This window comes from Oncorhynchus kisutch, linkage group LG13 (assembly GCF_002021735.2).
Source record: "Oncorhynchus kisutch isolate 150728-3 linkage group LG13, Okis_V2, whole genome shotgun sequence".
Taxonomy (NCBI): domain Eukaryota; kingdom Metazoa; phylum Chordata; class Actinopteri; order Salmoniformes; family Salmonidae; genus Oncorhynchus; species Oncorhynchus kisutch.
In genome coordinates this window covers 7,437,935-7,461,512 of record NC_034186.2, presented here as the reverse complement: position 1 = coordinate 7,461,512, position 23,578 = coordinate 7,437,935, and the positions used below count along the sequence as shown (strand labels likewise).

At 42.5% G+C, this 23,578-nt stretch overlaps 1 protein-coding gene across 1 annotated transcript; it reads right to left on the bottom strand.

Annotated features, from left to right (window-relative positions):
• Positions 1-3,044: 3,044 nt before the first annotated feature.
• On the bottom strand, positions 3,045-22,062 carry lmnb2 (lamin B2). The gene is made up of 12 exons (XM_031785489.1): positions 21,418-22,062; positions 18,248-18,384; positions 16,168-16,324; positions 14,352-14,477; positions 13,098-13,268; positions 11,662-11,787; positions 11,252-11,472; positions 9,949-10,177; positions 8,647-8,754; positions 8,357-8,476; positions 7,260-7,346; positions 3,045-6,348 (listed from the first exon to the last, which is right to left on the bottom strand). The coding sequence occupies exons 1-12, from the start codon at positions 21,619-21,621 to the stop codon at positions 6,310-6,312; spliced, it is 1,725 nt and encodes a 574-aa protein (XP_031641349.1). The 5' UTR covers positions 21,622-22,062; the 3' UTR covers positions 3,045-6,309.
• Between the last annotated feature and the right edge of the window lie 1,516 nt (positions 22,063-23,578).

Below are 23,578 nucleotides of genomic sequence, written 5' to 3'. Positions count from 1 at the left end.
TTTATACACTGCTCAAAAAAATAAAGGGAACACTTAAACAACACAATGTTACTCCAAGTCAATCACACTGTCCACTTAGGAAGCAACAATTGATTGACAATAAATTTCACATGCTGTTGTGCAAATGGAATAGACAACAGGTGGAAATTATAGGCAATTAGCAAGACACCCCCAATAAAGGAGTGGTTCTGCAGGTGGTGACCACAGACCACTTCTCAGTTCCTATGCTTCCTGGCTGATGTTTTGGTCACTTTTGAATGCTAGTAGTAGCATGAGATGGAGTCTACAACCCACACAAGTGGCTCAGGTAGTGCAGCTCATCCAGGATGGGACATCAATGCGAGCTGTGGAAGAAGGTTTGCTGTGTCTGTCAGCGTAGTGTCCAGAGCATGGAGGTGCTACCAGGAGACAGGCCAGTACATCAGGAGACGTGGAGGAGGGCAACAACCCAGCAGCAGGACCTCTACCTCTGCCTTTGTGCAAGGAGGAGCAGGAGGAGCACTGCCATAGCCCTGCAAAATGACCTCCAGCAGGCCACAAATGTGCATGTGTCTGCTCAAACGGTCAGAAACAGACTCCATGAGGGTGGTATGAGGGCCCTACGTCCACAGGTGGGGGTTGTGCTTACAGCCCAACACCGTGCAGGACGTTTGGAATTTGACAGAGTCTGGAGACGCCGTGGAGAACGTTCTGCTGCCTGCAACATCCTCCAGCATGACCGGTTTGGCGGTGGGTCAGTCATGGTGTGGGGTGGCATTTCTTTGGGGGGCTGCACAGCCCTCAATGTGCTCGCTAGAGGTAGCCTGACTGCCATTAGGTACCGAGATGAGATCCTCAGATCCCTTCGTGAGACCATATGCTGGTGGGGTTGGCCCTGGGTTCCTCCTAATGCAAGACAATGCTAGACCTCATGTGGCTGGAGTGTGTCAGCAGTTCCTGCAAGAGGAAGGCATTGATGCTATGGACTGGCCCGCCCATTCCCCAGACCTGAATCCAATTGAGCACATCTGGGACATCATGTCTCGCTCCATCCACCAACGCCACGTTGCACCAGACAGTCCAGGAGGTGGCGGATGCTTTTGTCCAGGTCTGGGAGATCCCTCAGGAGAACCATCCGCCACCTCATCAGGAACATGCCCAGGCGTTGTATTGAGGTCATACAGGCACGTAGAGGCCACACACACACTACTGAGCCTCAAGTGGTTTTCCACTTTTAATTTTGAGTGTGACTCCAAATCCAGACCTCCATGGGTTGAGAAATTTGATTTCCATTGATCATTTTTGTCAGCACATTCAAATATGTAAAGAAAAAAGTATTTAATAAGAATATTTCATTCATTCAGATCTAGGATGTGTTATTTTAGTGTTCCCTTTATTCTTTTGAGCAGTGTATGAGATTCTTCAAAGTAGCCACCCTTTGCCTTGACAGCTTTGCACACTTAGCATTCTCTCAACCAACTTTGAGGCAGTCACCTGGAATGCATTTCAATTAAAAGTTCATGTGGAATTTCTTTCCTTCAGTTGTGTTGTGACATGGTAGGGGTGGTATACAGAAGATAGCCCTATATGGTGAAATACCAAGTCCATATTATGGCGAAATACCAAGTCCATATTATGGCAAGAACAGCTCAAATAAACAAAGAGAAACAACAGTTCATCATTACTTTAAGACATGAAGGTCAGTCAACCTGGAAAATTAAGAACTTTAGAAGATTCTTCAACTGCAGTTGAAGAAACTGGCTCTCATGAGGACCGCCACAGGAAAGGAAGACCCAGAGTTACCTCTGCTGCAGAGGAAAAGTTCATTAGAGTGACCAGCCTCAGAAATTGCAGCTCAAATGCTTCAGAGTTCAAGTAAGACATCTCCACATCAACTGTTCAGAGAAGACTGCGAGAATCAGGCCTTCATGGTGAAATTGCTGCAAAGAAACCATTACTAAAGGACACCATTAAGAAGAGACTTGGTTGGGCCCCAAAAAACAAACAACCAATGGAAATTAGACCGGTGGAAACTGTCCTTTGGTCTGATGAGTTCAAATTGTAGATTTTTGGTTCCAACCATCGTATCTTTGTCAGACACAGAGTAAGTGAACAGATGATCTCCGCATGTGTGGTTCCCACCGTGAAGCATGGAGGAGGTGGTGTGATGGTGCTTTGCTGGTGACACTGTCAGTGATTTATTTAGAATTCAAGGCACACTTAACCAGCATGGCTACCACAACATCCTGTAGCGATACACCATCCCATTTGGTTTGAACTTAGTGGGACTATCATTTGTTTTTCAACAGGACAATGACCCAACACACCTCCAAGCTGTATAAGAGCTATTTGACCAAGGAGCGTGATGGAGTGCTGCATCAGATGTCCTGGCCTGCACAATCACCCGACCTCAACCCAATTGAGATGGTTTGGGATGAGTTGGACCAGTGTGAAGGGGAGGCAGCCGACAAGTGCTCAGCGTATGTGGGAACTCCTTCAAGACAGTTGGAAAAGCATTCCAGGTGAAGCTGGTTGAGAGAATGCCAAGAGTGTGCAAAGGGCAGCTCATTTCAATCATTTCAAATTTGTTTAACCCTTTTGGTTACTAGATGATTACATATGTGTTATGTCATAGTTGATGACTTCACTATTATTCTACAATGTAGAAAATAGTAAAAAATGAAGAAAAACCCTGGAATGAGTAGGTATGTCCAAACCTTTGACTGGTACTGTATATTACATAGTGTTCACACAGACAACATTTAAATTCCAGACTGATATTGCTAGCTCTGACATTTCTTAATCTCTTGTTTCTCCATTTTGGGGGTGGGGTCATTTGTGTGTTCTATTGTACAGTTAGACATACACTACGTTGCTGGAGCCAGAAACACAAGCTTCTCACTGAATCTGCAGTGATTTGAAGTACTTACCACGTTACTACACTTCCTAGAGTGGGACTGATGACAGAATTACAACCCAGTTAGCAGCGTTTTCAAAATGGTAGTGTTCTACTTAAGTACTTGGTCTTTGATAAATGGCACTCAAGTCAGAATAAATCAAACTTATTAATATGGAAAACATTTATTATGATTTATGTATACAAAAAAAAAAACATTTCAAAATTGTAAAATGTAATAAAATCAATAGCAGTATGACAAACACACATTTGGCATGCTCCCTCCCTATACAAGTCCTCTTAGAGTGATAAAGTTTAGGGTTTCGGTTTATCTGCGCATTTGACCCAAATATCAATTCACAAATGTTTAGTATGGCTCAAAATGACTAAACCATGCTCTCCCATGTTAACTGGATTTCCTCATCGTCAGTCCTTACCACCGCTACGATACAGTAAAAAGTACTAACAATATTCTTAGCTTCTCCACTGGCTTAATAAATCCCAGCATCTAATGTGGTAAGGAGTGAACACTGAAAACCCGCCAAGAAAAATGCTGTAGTCTCTCACATTTCACTTGCTACATCTGTAACATAGAACCTGATAATTTGGCAGTACTGTGAATACATACTGACATCATTGACTCACATTAATAGTAGTACTGTGTACTAACAGTAATGTGTGTCTAAACCAAACAGTGCATGAAACTAAAAGCTGTCAAGAAGCCTAAGTAAAATCACCAGTAGTGGTGGTGGAATTCCTATAGAAAACACTTAGTAAGATGACCGTCACAGTTCAATCATGATTAAAAAGAGAGTCTGGATACCCTGTCTGCAGTGGATACGTCAATCCCAGGGATCCACTCTTGAGTTCAATGGAAATGCATCAATACAAAACCTTGTTGCAACATTACTTCCATGCTTTTCAGTTACCGTGACAATTAAAAAATTGTAAAATAAAAATCTCTGCCTGAAAAGCATAGCCATGCATTTACACTAGACACTAATTTTGCTAAATATTTTTGGGGGAGAATTAACACTTTATAGTCAAACACACACAAAAAAAAAATAGTTCTGCCATTTTAGACCCAAACTTGATCTATCTAAAGAGAACCCGAAAAAACAAATTACAATTATCCTATCAAAATAATATTCAATTAATGCAAAGCACTGCATTCAAATAGACAGACAAAAATTATGTTTCCCAGGCCAGTATTAAAACTATAAAAAGTCAAAGCAACATTGCATCTTTTTTTGTGTGTTAAATTTGTAATAGTCACGATTATTGATCAAGTGAAAATAAATCTCAATAATCCAAATTGCTCCTTCCCTCCAATTTCAAAGCCATGTTAAGAGATAACACTGCTTGGGTAGTATAACTACTTCAACCACTGAGATGCTATAGCACAGCCAGCCACGAAGAACGGAAAATCAACGAGGTTTATAAGTGTTCACATCCTGAGGTCTTTTATATATATATATATATATATATATATATATATATATATATAAATATATATATAAAAAGGGGTGCGTCACTCAAAATGACTAAATTACATATTAGTTTCCTTACCCTGTAAGCAGTCTATGGAACAGTATGTAATTTTGTAATTTGGGTTACTATCCCTTTAACTTGTCTACAAGTAGTTGTTTGGGATGAGAGTCGAAACAACAGATCCCCCTCCACGCATCCAAGCATATTGCCATTAGAATATTTTTTTTCAATTCTATTTTGAAAGTCCAAACTGCACCCCCCATCTTCATGAAAAGGCAGATTCTCACCAATTGCATCTCATATTGCTGACTTGAAGTAGCACGACTACCTTTCATTCTAGGCACGGCAATACATTCAGTAGGTGCATAAGGTAGAAAGGTTACACCTGGTTTAGTTTTAAAACAGAAACCCTACCATTAAATCTTAAGTCACATTTAAAATATGCACACTGTAGTTCTTACAGTCTACTTGTCTTGAGAAACATAATTTTCAAAAAATATAAAAAATTCATGATTTATCATGTCAACAGCATCAGAATAAGACAACAGGTTGGAAACGTACAGTCACTGTTTATACCAGTACACACCTGATTGAACGTCAACTAATCATCAAGCCCTCAATGAGTTGAATCAGGTGAGTTTGTCTGGGAGCAAAACAACGTTTTTTTAAAGAGTGGCGTTTTAAATACAAGCTTTGCATGATTGCATGCCGTGTTCTATCGTAACTCATCTTTGGCCTCATTACTACGCCATCTGATGTAATTCTCTCCAAACCATAAAAGTACTATTGTGAGAAAGAGCAAAGTCTTTAATCTATATTTCATTACGTTAAAAAAAATATACATTTCGTTGAAAATTTGAAACATTTCCAATTATAAAATTGTAGGCATTAATGCATTTTTAAAATATACCAATCCATTTAGTAGAATACGTAATCCTAGCATTTCCATCCTGTTGCTGTGATTTGCCAGACTAAAGCCAGTACATGAGCTAAGCGACAGCTGTCAGTTACAATCTACTACACATTTAAGGAACCAAAGATCACATCCACTCTGCCACTATGATCGAGCCTGTAATGGAACCCACTGAATAGTGCTTAGTTTGATAAAATGCCATTTAACAGACTGTTATCCAAAGCGACACAGTCATGAATGCATACCTTTTTTTATTTATTTAAGTATGGGTGGTCCCAGAAAGCTTTGCAAGTGCCGTGCTCTACCAACTGAGCTACAAAGGATCATATTGTGAAATGAAACCTTGAAAAGGAGCGATATTCAGTGTGCAACAGATTCTAGGCTGACCATTCTCCTTCAAAACTCCTTTTCGCTCTCCTGCCTCGATGGTGACAAGTTCATCGAATTAGCAATCGATTCAAATGCCACCACGGACAACTATGCCCCCCTAAAACTTTCTACAATGCTTTTCAACTTTTTTTTCTTTTTAGACAGACAATTGGTTAGGTTTAGGTCCAGCTTTTTCTCAACAGACGTGTCTAGGGTTAAAACACATCCCATGCACACAGTGAAGTCCTTTCTGACTTGACAGGACAACAGCAAGCCTAAAGCCAGTGTCCTCCGGTCCTGGGGACTACTCTCATTGATTCATGTAGATTAAGTGGAATGTGGGATCATGTGGTGAACGAACACTCATTATTCTTTAAAATCCAGAAGACTTCCAGCTGTCTGACTGTCTTACTCAACATAATTAGGGGGGGGGGGGGGGGGGGGTGAATTCAGTCCTAAACTCAAGGCAAAAATTGTTTTTTGTCGTCATGATTACTTGGATGTTAAAAACGGGGTCTTGAAAATATGGGCAGGCTCTTAAATGGTCTTATAAGATTTTTTAAAAAAATATTAAGAACACAAGACAGAATTATACAAAAAGATTTGAGTGGCTCTAGAAAAAGAAGCAGATTTTGTAGGAGAACAAACTATGGGAACTTCTTCACATGATTGAACATTCCCTGGAAGAGGCCTTTTCTCCCTGGAAGGAAACAAGGGTAAGATGTGAGACAAAACAATGCACCACTAAATTAATGTAATTTAGTGTAATACCAGCAGTTACATTAAAACAGCCATCTTAATCTGGTATAGGTACATGCAGCACGTTTTAATGTAGAAGGACTGAGAAGCTAAGTTCTGGCGACTTTAAGCGGACATCCTACTCCAAAAACGAGTACAAATAAAATTACGCTGACATCTAAAATATAATTTCCACCTTCAGAAATAAGCCCAATAACATATCAGTAAAAAGTATTATCGGCCGTAGCTTAACTGATGCAGCATAGTGGCTATAAATACATAGATACCCCATGCTTCAACCAATCAACACTTACCCTATTGGACTAATCCTTAACCAGATTCTGAATTTGATCTTTTAACTCGTTGGCATCAGATTTATACATTTTATGTCCCCCAAAAAACCTGGATAAACAGTGAATATAATGTAGGCCTACCTGTTAGGGTAACTTACCACACGGGGTAAAACACCAGGCAAACACTGGGCACTAGTAAGAATAATATAACTATTTTTATAGTCAAACACCTGGCTGGGATAGGTTCAACCTGGCTGGGATAGGTTCAACCTGGCTGGGATAGGTTCAACCTGGCTGGGATAGGTTCAACCTGGCTGGGATAGGTTCAACCTGGCTGGGATAGGTTCAACCTGGCTGGGATAGGTTCAACCTGGCTGGGATAGGTTCAACCTGGCTGGGATAGGTTCAACCTGGCTGGGATAGGTTCAACCTGGCTGGGATAGGTTCAACCTGGCTGGGATAGGTTCAACCTGGCTGGGATAGGTTCAACCTGGCTGGGATAGGTTCAACCTGGCTGGGATAGGTTCAACCTGGCTGGGATAGGTTCATTATGGGATTCAATTTAAGGGAAATAATTTACTCTCAGTTCCTCCTCCTCGAAGTCGTCATCATCATCTCCATTCTCCACCTCCATCAACGTCTTGGTGACGGTTCTCTTAGCCACTTCCTGGACAGGAAGACAACAGCGCAATAAATAAATAAAAATCTCTGCATAGGTCTTGTACTTATTCTGCAATTTTCACCCTCACCAAATATTTTGCACATGGCAATGTTTGTAAAGGCTATTCAAATTGATATTACAATTCAGGACATGTAGCTAATGTCTGAGAAAAGACAAACAAATATTGAACTTACAGTGCCTTCAGAAAGTATTCATACCCCTTGATTGTGTTACAGCCTGAATTCAAACACGATTTTCTCTCTCGCACCCATCTACACACAATGCCCCATAATTACATAGTGAAAACATGTTTAGAAATGTTATTTATAAAAATTAAATTTTTAAAAGAAAACACAACTCAGTTAATACATGTTAGAATCACGTTTGGCAGCAAATACAGCGGAGTGTCTTTCTGGGTAATTCTTCAAGCTGGTTGTTGATCATTGCTAGACTGCCATTTTCAAGTCTTGTCATCGATTTTCAAGACGATTTAAGTTAAAACTGTAACTAGGCCACTCGGGAACATTCAACATGGTCTTGGTATGCAACTCCAGTGGATATTTGTCCTTGTGTTTAAGGTTTTTCTCCTGATGAGAGGTGAATTTATGGATATGCTTGTCCTTTGCCAATGACAAGCATACCCATAACATGATGCAGCCACCACCATGCTTGAAAATATGAAGTGGTACTCAGTGACGTGTTGGATATGCCCCAAACACTTTTTATTCCGGACATAAACTTAATTTCTTTGCCACATTTGTTGCAGATTTACTTAAGTTCCTTATTGCAAACAGGATGCATGTTTTGGAATATTTTTATTCTTAAAGGCTTCCTTCTTTTCACTGTCATTTAGGTTAGTATTGTGGAGTAACTACAAGGTTTCCTTCCTCCCCAGCAACTGAGTTAGGAAGGACGCCTGTTTTTTTGTGACTGGGTGTAATGAAGGGAGGCATTGGTGAATTCTTTATGAAGGCACTGTAGGGGTGCGTTTCTCCCCCCCCCCATGCTCCCCTCACCTCTCCGTCAGAGTTCACAAGGGTGGTGGTGATATCATCCCCGGTGCCCCAGGAGGCCTGGCTCTTCCACAGCAGGTCAGAGGGTGGGCTGTGAGACACACCTGCGTCTGAGCTCCACACCTACAACAGGACATCACACAGAAAGATGAAATCAGGACTATGTTCAACACCAGGGGAAATGGCTAATCAAATTGTTACAAAAGTGGATCTACAAACTCTTACCACTTGGGTGAATCTAGTTGATAAATAAATAAATACCAGTCACAGACTGACTGAGGAGTGCTGCTTACCGTGACAGTCTTGCCGGCCTTGAGGACAAACTTCGGGGAGAACTTGTAGGTGATCTCCTCTCCTTCTCCAATCTGCCTCTGCAGCCTCCAGCTACCTAGAGACTGATCCTATAGACATTGTGTTTTAAACACCAATTCTTTCACCGATCCTAATAAACACGCAATTCATTATTGATTACTTCACAGCGGTGAAGGATCAGAGAAGGTGTAATATTGAATTGTAATACGTAATTGCAGTGTTGTAGCATTCGAGTCTGACTCGAGTCACAATTTTCATGACTTTAGACTCAAACTTGGACACGACCATTGGTGACTCGGACTTTCCTTCCTGGCACTTGTATTTGCACTTGGACTGAACAGGCTACTATGATAAGCAGAATATTAGCAGCACTGGGTGGGCAGAGCAGCGAGGGTTCTGTTCTCCAGCAGTGGGGTGGGCAGAGCAGCGAGGGTTCTGTTCTCCAGCAGGGGAAAGGACACTGCACCTGCACACGCAGCCTACATCAGCTGGTGAGCTGCGTGGGAGCAAGCGATCAGTGTGGGCAGACATGATCCCAGACGGAGGCTACACGCCGTACAAGCGACTCGCTTCCTTCCCCGTAACCACCAGTCAACCATTTAGCTTCGCCTGGTTAAGAAACACTAACTCCTTTACGAAATTTAAAACAATAGTATTGAGTTTAAAAGTACAAAAAAAAAAACAGTCTAGCTACTGTCGCTCTCTCCCCTTGGGTCTGAAAAGTAGGTCTTTGAATTTGTCATCTCGCTCTACCTTCTCACTTTCCCTAGTCTCCCTTTAGTTTTCGCTCTAGAATAAAACATTAACAGAAATATCGGTGATCGGCTACAACAAGTAGCTTGGAGCCAGTAATTATTTTTGCAAATTATTAATCTGGTCAATCTGACAGGAGCGATAGCCAACTCCATCTAGAGACCATTCATCCATTCAAAAACAGCATTACTAATTTGACATAACTATTGAATATAAAAATAAAATATTTGTGTAAACCTGTTAATGAAGGACTTCTGTTTCATAGGCTATTGCATATTGAAGGCAATTATGACCTAAAGAACAACCTAATTATTTGTTTTGCTTTCAAACGTTGACATTTTTACTTGCACATCAACCAAAATTAATGTGGTATTTTTTTTGTTAAAATCAGACCCAGACTTCAGCCATAACGACTTGTGACAACTATTGATGACTCGGAACTTAGCTATAGGGAATCGTGACTCGACTACCAACACTAATTGTAATTCTGAATAGTAGTAATATGTAATTTTATGAGTAGCTAGCGGTACCTTGTCTGAGTCGTTCTTGAGGGTGACACACTTCCCCTCCAGGTCAGTCTCCTCGATGGTGATGCTGCCGATGGCCTCTGCCTCCTGGTTGATGTGAACCTGAGGCACGACCACTGACTCTTCCTGCAGCTCTACGCGCTTCCTCTTGGCCCAGGAGGAGCGGGAAGAGCCTGTGCCCATGGCGCGGGACACTGTCACACGGCCGGAAGGGCTGGGAGACAGCTTCAGTCTGTGGGGGAGGAGAAAAACAGGAGGGGGGAAACAGATAGAAACATGAGTCATCCATTACTTGCATCCCCATTACTTTAATCAAGAAAACAAATACCTACTGTATTGTGGAGGAAGATATTGTTTTACTAGTCAACCTTTAGTCTTCTGCTCTTCACTCCAGCAGTCTGTCTGGCACTAGTTGATTGGCTCAGGGTCTCAACCAACCACCTGCCTTCAAATACCGCTTATGACATGATGTCATAGACATCTATCCTGCAGCACCTGGATAAGCCTCCCTAAACCCTTCACTTCGTGCCCGCTGAACTACTCACAGGTAAAAGTTAAGAGGTGTGACATTTGGGGGAGAAACCGGTGTCAGCTTGAGAGGCCCGTTTCAAATTAGCTAGTTGTTTACCCTTCTGTACTAACCTGGGGGAATATTCTCTAACCTGGAAGGTCAGTGACAAAGCAGAACAGAGAATTATTTGACCATGCTGGTCATTTATGAACATTTGAACATCTTGGCCATGTTCTGTTATAATCTCCACCCGGCACAGCCAGAAGAGGACTGGCCACCCCTCATAGCCTGGTTCCTCCCTAGGGAGTTTTTCTTAGCCGCCGTGCTTCTACACCTGCATTGCTTGCTTTTTGGGGTTTTAGGATGGGTTTCTGTACAGCACTTTGAGATATCAGCTGATGTAAGAAGGGCTATATAAATACATTTGAACGATTTTAATTATTGCCATATTTATTAGTCTACCCATTTAGTGTAACAGGATGAATGCAGTTGGACTTGTTCCAGCAGCTTGACAACAACAGCATTACAGACAGACAGAGACACACTGCTGCATCCCTATAACAAGTGAGGAATGTACCGGCTGGAATTCACTGAGTGATGTGGAACTTCTCAGGCAGGGGTTGAAGAAATGCACTGCTCATCTGTCCGTTGTCTAAATCGAACAACTAGTTTGCAAGATGCAATAATGGCAAAGGTTTTTTCTTTTAAACTTTTTTTTCCTTGTAAAAACCAGCTTTCCCCTGTTCTCTATGGATGAGTGAAATCAGTCAGCCCGCCCGTCCATCCCATCCTCACCTGTCTTCCTCTCCCTCCAGCAGTTTCCTGTAAGCGTTGATCTCCATGTCCAGGGCCAGTTTGACATCCAGCAGCTCCTGGTACTCGTTCAGCTGCTGCTGCATACGCTCCCTCATCTCAGCCATCTCCCTCTCCTTCAGGTCCATCTGCATGCGGTGCTTGTCCCGCTCTCCAGCCACCAGGTTCTCCAGCTCACGCACACGCTCCTCATTGGCAGAGGCCTACACACGGAGGGATGAGATGACAAAATCATTAGTAAAAATGACAAAATAAGGACAGCTCAAGGAAGTACAACGTAATTGCAGTAGATGGCTATCTGGAAGTAAATAAACAGATTGTGTTTAGAAGTTCAGACGACCAGATCGATGAACAACAGAACTTATTAACATGCCGTTCAGGTTAATAGGTACCTGTTTCTGCAGGGCAGAGAGCTGGTAGGCCAGGCTCTCGATCCTCATATGAGCCTCCTGCAGTTCCTCCCGAGCTGTGCTCACCGCCTTGTCATTCAGCTCAGACGACACCTTTGCATTATCCAGCTAGACAGACGGGGTGGGGGCAGAGAACAAAACATGTCATTGACACTCCCGCAGGCCGGAACTACAGACAAAAAGGACCACAAACAGAAGTATAAAAATTAACTTGTCACATATACATGGTAAATATAGTATGAAATTGACTACTTGTTTCACAACAACGCCCTACCCCCCTAACTTTCATGGCCAATTATAAATCATGATGGTAGTATTTCCCAATGTGTCTCCTTAGACGCCCCACAGGACTGCATACAGTGCATTTGAAAAGTATTTCAGACCCCTACCTTTGTTTCCACATTTTGTTACATTACAGCCTTATTCTAAAATTGATTAAATGACTGGCCTCCCAGCCAAACTGAGCAATCTGGGGAGAAGGGCCTTGGTCAGGGAGGTGACCAATACCCGAGGGTCACTCTGGCAGAGCTCTAGAGTCCCTCTGTGGAGATGAGAACCATCCAGAAGGACAACCATCTCTGTAGCACTCCACCAATCAGGCCTTTATGGTAGAGTGGGCAGACATAAGCCACTCCTCAATAGTTTGCCAAAAGGCACCTTAAGGACTTTCAGACCATGGGAAACAAGATTCTCTGGTCTGATGAAACCAGGATTGATCTTTTTTCCCTGAACGCCAAGCGTCACATTTGGAGGAAACCTGACACCATCCTTACAGTGAAGCATGGTGGTGGCAGCATCATGCTGTGGGGATGTTTTTCAGTGGCGGGGACTGGGAGACTAGTCAGGATCGAATCTAACAATCTCACCAAATACAGGTGTGCCAAGCTTGTAGTTTCATAGTTCCAAGAAGACCAGAGACTGTAATCGCTGCCAAAGGTGCTTCAAAGTACTGAGTAAAGGGTCTGAATACTTACGTAAATGTGATATTATAAAATGTATAGATTTGCCCCCCCAAAATAATTTAAAACTGTTTTTGCTTTGTTGACACTGTAGGGTATTTTTGTGTAGATTGATGGGGGAGGGGGGGGGGGCATCTCATCCATTTTGGAATAAGGCTGTAACGTAACAAAATGTGTTATAAGTCAAGGGCTCTGAATACTGTCCAAACGCACCGCATTTCTGTTGTAGCAAAAGCACACCTGATGATTCAACTAAAATCAATGATTAGTAGGCTACTAAGTTCCATCGGGCTACTAAGTTCCATCGGGCTACTAAGTTGTAGGAAAGGATGGCATAAGGGATGTAAAGCTAGTTTCTCAAAGGTCAAAGAAAGGTCATACAATGGCCATAAACCCCTAGCCTTACAGATATAAAAAAGGTTTAGGGTGGGAGGCACGGGGTCAGACATCATTACATACCTTGGCCTGGAAGGTGTTGCCCAGCTCCTCCTTGTAGATGGAGACTTGTTCCTCATGCTGCCTGCGCAGGTCCTGCAGAGCCTGAGCCAGTTGGAACGTGTAGTCCTGGGTCACCCCACTGTCCACCTCCACGGTACGCTTCTCGCGACGTCGACGCGTCTCACGTACCTCCTATACACACCAAGCCAGTCAGACAGGTGTTCCCATGACAACACGGCTAGTATGCTTGCACATGCCCAGGTGTAAAGACGTACAGCTTTCATATCAATTGGTTTGTGAAGAAAAGGGAGGCATGTGAATCACAGTTGTAGCTTTTGTTCTTGTGCATTTCACTGTGTGTGTGTGTTTGAATCCACAGCAGCTGTAGGACTTTATACACTGAGTACACAAAACATTAAAGAAAACCCGCTCTTATGACAGACGGACCCAGTGAAAGGTAGGAGACAGGTTATTAAAGAAGGATTTTTAAGCCTTGTGACATGGATTGTGTATGAGTGCCATTCAGAGGGTGAATGGGAAAGACAAAAGATTGAAGTGCCTTTCCAACAGGGTATGGTAGTAGGTGCCAGGCGCACCGGTTTGTGTCAAGAACTGCAACATTGCTGGGTTTTTTCCCACTCAAGTTTCCTATGTGTATCAAGAATGGTCCACCACCCAGAGGACATCCAGCCAATTTCACACAATTGTGGGAAGCATTGGAGTCAACATGGGCCAGCATCCCTGTGGAACACCTTCAACACCTTGTAGAGTCCATGACCTGATGAATTAAGGCTGTTCTGAGGGAAAAAGGGGAAGGAGTACCTAATGTTTGGTATACTCAGTGTACAGGACTAAGTTGGCCCGAAGTTATCATTTTTAAAATGTGACATTTATTTACCTGCTGGGGCTTTAAATCAATAAATAGTTTTAGTAGGTTTTTGGTGCAGTACGTGGTACTTATTTGTCATTCATTTTTTATTTAACTAGGCGAGTCAGTTGAGAACAAATTCTTATTTACACTTACGGCCTACACCGGCCAAACCCAGACGACGCTGGGCCAATTGTACGCCGCCCTATGGGACTCCCAATCACGTCCAGATGCGATACAGCCTGGAATCAAACCAGGGTCTGTAGTGAGGCCTCTAGCACTGAGATGCAGTGCCTTAGACCGCTGCGGCCACTCAGGGGCCATTTACCTGAGGACCCCCCCCCAATGAATAGTGTTGCTCCACCCTGGGCAAACAGTGATGATTTTATCGCTATGTGTCCACACACCTCGTCGAACATGCTCTTCCTGAACTGCAGCTCTTCCGTCAGGCTCTGGCAGCGGTTCTCCAGATCCACTCTCATCAGAGTCTCGGTCTCCAGCTGCTTCTTAGCTACAGAATGGGCATCTTCAGCCTGGAAACACAAGACATGGTGTGTAAGAACTAAGGTCTGACCTGTGTGTGTATCCTAACCTAGCGGCAACGCGATAGCGTGTGCGTACCCTAACCTTGCGGCAACGCGATAGCGTGTGCGTACCCTAACCTTGCGGCAACACGATAGCGTGTGCGTACCCTAACCTAGCGGCAACGCGATAGCGTGTGCGTACCCTAACCTTGCGGCAACGCGATAGCGGGTGCGTACCCTAACCTTGCGGCAACGCGATAGCGGGTGCGTACCCTAACCTTGCGGCAACGCGATAGCGTGCGTGCGTACCCTATCCTTGTGGCAACACGATAGCGTGCGCGCGTACCCTAACCTTGCGGCAACACGATAGCGTGCGCGCGTACCCTAACCATGCGGCAACACTATAGCGTGCGCGCGTACCCTAACCTTGCGGCAACACGATAGCGTGCGCGCGTACCCTAACCATGCGGCAACACGATAGCGTGCGCGCGTACCCTAACCTTGCGGCAACACGATAGCGTGTGTGGGTATCCTAACCTTGCGGCAACACGATAGCGTGTGTGTATCCTAACCTTGCGGCAACATGATCGTGTGTGTAACCTAACGGCAACATGATCGTGTGTGTAACCTAACCTTGCGGCAACATGATCGTGTGTGTAACCTAACCTTGCGGCAACATGATCGTGTGTGTAACCTAACCTTGCGGCAACATGATCGTGTGTGTGTGTATCCTAACCTTGCGGCAACATGATCGTGTGTGTGTATCCTAACCTTGCGGCAACACGATAGCGTGTGTATATATATATATATCCTAACATTGCAGCAACATGATCGTGTGTGTAACCTAACCGTGCGGCAACACGATAGCGTGTGTGTGTGTATATCCTAACCTTGCGGCAACACGATAGCGTGTGTGTAAGCTCAGTCTGACTCACCGAAGTATGTGGCGTGTGTGGACATACTTTACAAATAATGACTCACATCCCCCACTCCTCTTGTTCCAATGTACATATATAGCCCATAACAGTTACGTAACTAACGACAACCATCTCTACCAACTTTCAATTGGGTCATTTCCGTTCAGTTTGCCACTTGTGGTTGCCCAACCTCCAGCCTTAACTGACTGTATGGCGAGTAGCAGGCAGGTGTGAGTAAAACAGGAAATCCAGATGAGGATACTACCAGGCTAGAAATATTGTGTGTGGGATTCCCTTTTGTCCTTCTAAGTAAATGCACAGGCCTTGTTGGTAGAAAACCAGACAGGGCTGTGTGACGTAACAGAAGCCCGTCCTACCAGGCTAGAAATATTGTGCGTGGGATTCCCTTTTGTCCTTCTAAGTAAATGCACAGGCCTTGTTGGTAGAAAACCAGACAGGGCTGTGTGTGACGTAACAGAAGCCCGTCCTACCAGGCTAGAAATACAATGCACGGCCTTGGACTCGTTTTGGTCGTTACCAGTAACACTTTAGACTGTTTGTGTGGTCCTCTGTAGATCAGTGGGCTGGAGCACGGCGCTTTCAACGCCAGGATAGTGGGTTCGATTCCCTGGGACCACCCATATGTAAAACATGTTGTTTTCATTCGTGACTAAGTCGCTTTGGATAAAAGCATCTGTTATAAATCCCATTTTATTATTATTATTATTATTATTTTATAACCAGTGTCGTGAGAGAGTGAAACTGTAAAAAGGTACAGAAACCTTGGCTAACTGGGCCTTCAGGTCGGCAACCTCTGCAGCCAGGTTTCCATTCTCACTGAGGGCCGTGGCCAGGTTTGCTTCACTCTTGTTGAACTGGGCCTCAAGGTCCTTGGCCCGAGCCATGGCAAGAGTCAGGTCGCCATCTTTCTTTTTCAGACTGAGGAGATGGAGAACACAAACAGACACTGAGACCATGTGTATTTTCATAAAGAAAAACCAGTAACCTAAGAGGAAAGTGTCCATTAAGTACCATTTCCATTCAAACCAAAGAGATTTAGACTGAAATTTGTTGAACTTGCCAATTCCCAACCAACTGTTTGATATATTAAAGCGTGTTTCTTGTCCCTAATCTGATTTCACAGAAAAAGGCACGAAAAAAAAGACCACGACTGTATAGCTTCCACATTAAACGTTGCTTTAAAGATAAGCATGCCCACAAGACCGATAAATAAAGAGGATAGTCCTCCAGTGGTTAGCAGCGGTAACCAAGACAGTCAGTGCTTTAGAAACTAACTTCCTGTCTACCAAAGTGTTAATTAGCAACCATGTAAACAATGATCAACACAAGCATCTGGAACTTGAGGAACAGATGTAAATCCCCCCCAAGCATCAAACCAACCGCCTTAACAAGTAATTCAAAAACAGCTTGGGGGGGAAATAGGATTAGTTAAGATTAAGTGAACCAGGTTTACACTAACAGCAAGAGTAATTGGGAGTCAAGACTACGAGGCATCTCCACAAAATGACCCTGCTCATAAGACCACGTAGTTAATTAAGTGAAGAGAATAAGATCACGTGGGGATTTATAATCTAGAGTTTACTCTGACTAGGATGATAACATACAACACAGGATTGGATTCCATTCGATTGAAGGGAGTCAATTCAGGAAGTAAACTAAAATTCCAATTCAATAATTGGAAGTAAAGAGGGAAAAAAAACAGCCATCTATTTTCAATGACTTCTTACTTGTGACGTAATACACAAAAGTAAATGCTATGTTTTTCAAACATAGATTTTTTTTTTTTAAAGTTTGAATCAAAATCACTCCCCGAATTGACTAGCTTTAATTCAAATTAACCTCAACCCTGACAGGGTCATAAAACAGTTGCTGTGAAGAGATTAGCAACATCTGGCAGTGAAAACACATTCAGTAGGATTAGAAACTCAGATATTAAATAAACTATTTGGGTTGGGAGCATAGAATTAGCATCTTTTTTTTTATTTTTTATAACAGATTCTGTCATACTGCCCCAAGTTAACACACAGCGTTTTTGTAGGACAGGAATTTGCAGCTTGTCATAAAACACAGCTATTTTGTATAACAGACTGTAAAGGAATTTGTGTAGCATGTCATAAAGGTATTTGTGTAGCATGTCAAAGGAATTTGTGTAGCATGTCAAAGGAATGTGTGTAGGATGTCATAAAGGAATTGTGTAGCAAGTGCGTAAGCAGGGTTCCCCAACTGGCGGCTCTGAGAAAAACTATATTAAAATAACTTTGTGGGGGGGGGGGGGGCTGCTTAATGACTTGCTCAATGATCAGCTCCAAGTTATTTTAATGTTGGAAATCTGTTCATGCATAATAGAGAGCTGTACAGTACCAGTCAAAAGCTAACAAACCATTTAATGAGTAGGTTTCTTGAAAAAAAAAAAAAACATATTCTACATTGTAGAATAATAGTGTAGACATCAAAACTATGAAATAACACATATGGAATCATGTAGACACACACACACAAAAAGTGTTAAATCAAGACATTTTATATTTGAGAAACTTCAAAGTAGCCACCCTTTGCCCTAATGTCAGCGTTGTACACTTGGCATTTTCTCAACCAGCTTGGCCCACGGCTGAATCTAGTTGATGACCCACTGTCAAAGGATTGCGTGTAGAATGTCATACAATCAACACACAAAGATATCCAACGACAGTCGAACGTAATGGAATGTACATCTTGTCATGTTGGCCTATAACTCAACGATTTCCTCTTCCAGAGTGAGGGGAATGTGCAGCCTTTCCTGTTGAATAACACACTTTTCAGGCAGACTCCAAATCTTGGGTATGAGTGGGTGTTATTACTTACTTCCTGGTCACCTCCTCCACGTCAGAGTTGGCCTTGCCCAGGTCTATCTGAAGCCTGGCCCTCTCCCTGGCCGTCTCATCCAAGACACGCCGTGCATCCGCTAGCTCTGCCTCATACAGGGTCTTAATCCCAGTCACCTGGTGCAGAGAGGGAGCACACACACACACAAACAAATCACAGTTTGTCACATGCGCCCAATATAAAACAGGTGTATACTTTACCGTGAAATGATTGCTTACGAGCCATTCCCAACAATGCAGTTTTATTTTAAATAGTAACACAAGAGGAATAAAATACACAACGGAGCAAAACACAGGGAGTACCAGATCAATGTGGAGCTATATACAGGGACTACCAGATCAATGTGGCGCTATATACAGGGAGTACCAGATCAATGTGGAGCTATATACAGGGAGTACCAGATCAATGTGGAGCTATATACAGGGAGTACCAGATCAATGTGGAGCTATATACAGGGAGTACCAGATCAATGTGGAGCTATATACAGGAAGTACCAGTACCACATCAATGTGGAGCTATATACAGGAAGTACCAGTACCACATCAATGTGGAGCTATATACAGGAAGTACCAGTACCACATCAATGTACAAGGTATTTGAGGTAGACATGTACATGAAGGCAGAGTAAAGTCATTTGGCATCGGGATAGATAAGAGTAAAATAAAGTGAGTAGAAGCAGAAAATGAGTATGTATGCGTGTTTGTGTTGTGTCGGTATGAATGTGTGTGGGTTGTGTGCAATATATATATATATATCTAGTGAATGTGCATAGGGTCAGTGCAGATAGTTGGGGTAGTATTAAATAGACTATTTAGCAGTCTTATGGCACACAGACTGTCAGTCACGAGCTGTGCCCGGTCAGAAGCCTGTACTATCCAGCATTCCACAGATTTTTCCCCCCTCATACATAACAGATTGCGGGCGTGGCTTGCTTAATAATTCCCAAACGAAAAGATTGAATAAACCTGTTAATACCACTCAGACCTTTTGTTATAAAAAAATTGTTTAGATCTTAAACTGGTCATTAAAAACATGTTTGAAGAGATGTATAACTTTTTCTTGAACACCACTTTCTTTGCACAGTCACTTTTAACTCATTCCATTATCAAATACCAACTAAAATGATTGCAACGACTTGAGAGGCCATCTGACATGCATCAAACTAGTTCTCAAAACATCAATATTTGCATACTAAGTTGTTTAAGCAATGCATGTGGCCTCATGCTGTGCAAATCACAACAGGCTTGTTTAATATATAAAAACAGGCCGGGAGAAAGTAACAGTTACAAAAAAAAACTTTGAAAAGGCGCCCCCCCGGGACACTCCCATCTGGAACTTTGACTCTGCACAGCCCCGGCAGCCCAACAACACTCCCCTCGGCTGGAAACAGGGCGGTGTCTCTTTACAGTTTGGCTCAAGTCCAGACAATGATCCCATTCTGGGGTCTGTTCAGTAGACAGAGCCCAAGTCAAAGCACTTCTTAGTGCCTGAGATTTTCTACATAACCACTATGTAACAGTGATAGAATGTAGTAGCTAGACGAGCTGAAAGGTGCTTCCTAACCTAGCAACGAACAGGTGTACGAGCTGACAGGTTAGTAAGCACCTTTGACATAACACTGAACAGGTGTACATAGCAACTACCATATATCAACAGTAAGCACTCAACTCATAGCTAGCTCAATGAATTTACCCGCTCCCCCATTTGTATGCTTTCTAGGTGGTGAAATAGTTATCAATGTAATCCTCTGCACTGAGTTGAACTGAAGTCATTCAGGAGCTCCGAGGCTGAAGTTGTCAAATAAATCAGACTAAGGAACTGTACAGTAAATTGCACATACTGTACACATTCCTATGTGATAGGAATCCCACAGAAGATGTGGATTTTATGCTGCACTGGGAATAACAATAATACATGCTGATGGTGGTGCAATAAACATCAGGGTAAAAACAAAACCACCTGGACTGCTCTAAGTGGCAGATTGTAACAACTAATGTGATGTTCCATTAGCCGTTGCAGGACAGGTACTGTTTGGCACAGCACAGAGAATATGACCAACCTTGGCAATATGATCTTCGTTCTAGATTCGGGCCAAACAGGCATATTCAAAATGGCCATGTTCAGCTGCAGGTGGTTGGTTTGAATGTTTAGTGATTAAAATAAAATGTTTAGCTCCATGAATTAGTCCAACAAAATGTATGCCGCCATCTTGTCTATTTCAAATCTTCTCTCATTGACAGATAAGTGTACCCACCTACACCTGTCTCGATAAATGAGAGAATATTTTAAATAGACCAGATGAAGGCGTACACATTGTTGGACTAACTCAGAGCAAAAATGTTTTATTCCTTTTGGTTGGTCGAAAATTGTCTGTGCTATGCCAAACAGTAACGTACCTATCCTGTAATTGGTCATATAAATGAACATATAGCCGGTTACAATCTGCTAACTAAGACAGAGACAACTTTGGTTAGTTTACCTTATCTACCAAGCAATGTACTAATTTTGGACTTCATTTTTAATAAAAATAAAAAAGGAAAGGTCAGATTTTTTCATTTGAGTTTAATCAACACAACCAGGTTCCCCTCCAAAATAACAATAATACTCGCGGGAGTTTCGAACACCCAAAACGGGTTTTCCTAGCTGGCTAATCGTGCATGTAAATGTAGGCACGACCGCTAGCTACCATGCAAACGGGACTAGCATCACGAGTCTTACAGTTGTTAACTATATGATTCACCAGGAATGAGCAAGATGACTAGTGAAATATTACAATGAAACAATAGTCTCAAAGATTGATACAATGTAGCTATGGCGAGACAGTGTAACTGGACAAGGTCTTTGGACGAGTACAATGTTACCTACAAGTTAAGTAGCTACAAACTTGCTAGCATGCTAATCAGCTAGTTTCAGCCAAGGCCCGTGAGAAATACAGGCAAGCCAACAAATCAAACTGCTCGAAAAATATACAAACTGATAGACCACAAGTTGGTTATCGGTGTGTTTCATTAATCAGCTCGATTTGTTAACTAGATTGTTGTTTTACCGGTAACTTGGTAGCTAGTTAAATGCTAACGTTAGCTAACTACCGTTAAATTAACGTTATAGGGCTAGCTAGCAACATAAGATATTTAAGGAATAAAAATTACCTCTCGTGTAGTGACTTCTTCCTTTTCGGAGACCTTGACCATGAGCCGGTCATTTTCAAGCTCTAGTGACCGGACTCGGTCGATGTAAACGGCAAGCCTGTCGTTCAAATGTTGCAGGTCTTGTTTTTCCTGGAGGCGCGATATCCTCGTCGGGGAGAGCGGGGTTCCAGCAGGCGCGGCGCGGCTTGGGGTTGCGGTGGCCATGATTCTTCAAGTTTTACTCCACTCTGTAATGTTTTCAAACTTGTTTTATTTATTTTTTAATTGTTTTATTCTTCCTTACCCTCGATCGCCACGCACTTGTTGTTTTGAGGTTCCAAAAGCGGTTTAGTTAAAACCTAAACGAGTTTGTTTGATGAATGAAATCTGCAGTCTACTACCAAGACATGTAGCTAAATTTCTCCTAGTTTTGAAAGACCTCGCCAAAACAAAATGGCCGAACTTCACGCGGACCGCGCCAAAAGGAGAGTTGAGTTTTGCTCATAGACTTAGATAGACATCGCATCTGTCCGAAAACAGCTATATTGTGTTTAGAGCAATCATTTCACATGACCTGGATTTGAACCTTTTCTTCAAAGCTTTTTCTACAAATTGTCCCACATATCAGATTGGTCCATTACCATCCTCAGACAATTGCTTTCATTTTATGCAATTCTCATTTCTGTAAAAGGCTTCAAATAAAGGTTCATATCTAGGTCATGTGACATGATAGTCCAAACCACGGGGCCCTAATTATGGTATCTGTCAGCATGTGCAGCCCCATTTAGGTGGTGGGCCGAAGCTGCAAGACGTGAACATTCTGACGATGTGTTGGCACAGTTAATTCTTGCACATTTTCTCATTAAAAAAAAGTATATTTCATTCTGTCTGCTGAGGCAAATTAGCCAAACTGTTAAACATGGAACCAATCAGAACTCCCTTACATACCCCTCGTGATGAAGGCAGCCAATGGCCAGGTTCTATTTAGGATGTAAACACAGCCTAAAATGAAAACTCAAGCTGCTCTCTGTATGTGATGTGATGAGCTCCCAAAGACTGAAATAACAGAAATATCTGCTTTTGAGCTTTTTTTCCGAGCAACAGCATGTGCGATTGTAGCTATGAACAGCTGACAGAAGGTTAGTTAAGTTTTCGTTTTTTTTATCAGATATGAACTAATGGACGATGCCAGAAGTAGAGATGGAGCTTGAATCTGATGGAGGTGGAAATAAGGAGGAATGGACTTTTGTCTAAAATGGTAAAAAAAATAAAAAAAAGGATAAGGATAATTGTGGGAAAAGAAAACACATCTATAAGCCTATAGTATCTGGTAGGGGTTAGTTTGTTGCCTCATTCGAGATGATGGGCGGCAGGGTAGCCTAGTGGTTAGAGTGTTCGACTAGTGACCGGAAGGTTGCAAGTTCAAACCCCCGAGCTGACAAGGTACAAATCTGTCGTTCTGCCACTGAACAGGAAGTTAACCCACAGTTCCTAGGCCATCATTGAAAATAAGAATTTGTTTTTAACTGGTTAAATAAAAGGTAAAATAACATTTTAATTGTCCTGTGTCTTGTTTTGCCCTACGGCCCAGGGCACCTGTCAAAAGGAGACATTTGTGTCGGAAGATTAAAATGCTAAATATAAAAACGCAACGTAAACAATTATGTTTTCGGTTAACAGCGCAGAAATATAACCTACGAAGGTTTTAACAATGAACTTAAACTTAAGAAGCTTTTGGGAAACAGACTCCAGTTTAGTTGAAGAATCTACTGCAGCGTTTTGTATAGGCAAACCTGTAACAGCCATAAATGGAGACAAACAATCTTTTGTTATATCCCATTATATGGTGTACAATCTGTTCGCTAACTCCAACTAAGCCTATTGACAGGGCTCCCGAGTGGCTGCAGCGGTCTAAGGCACTGCATCTCAGTGGAAGAGGCGTCACTGCAATACCTGGTTAGATTCCAGGCTGTATCACATCCGGCCGTGATTGGGAATCCCATTGGGTGGCGACCCAGCCGGGATAGGCCGTCATTGTAAATAAGAATTTGTTCTTAACTGACTTGCCTAGTTAAAAACAATTTTAAATAATGTGGCTAATCTTATGTCAGTATGAATGAAATAATGAGCCCTGCCTTAGTGATTGTGTATAAGCACCGTTTAGAGGGTTCGAAGAGTGGAA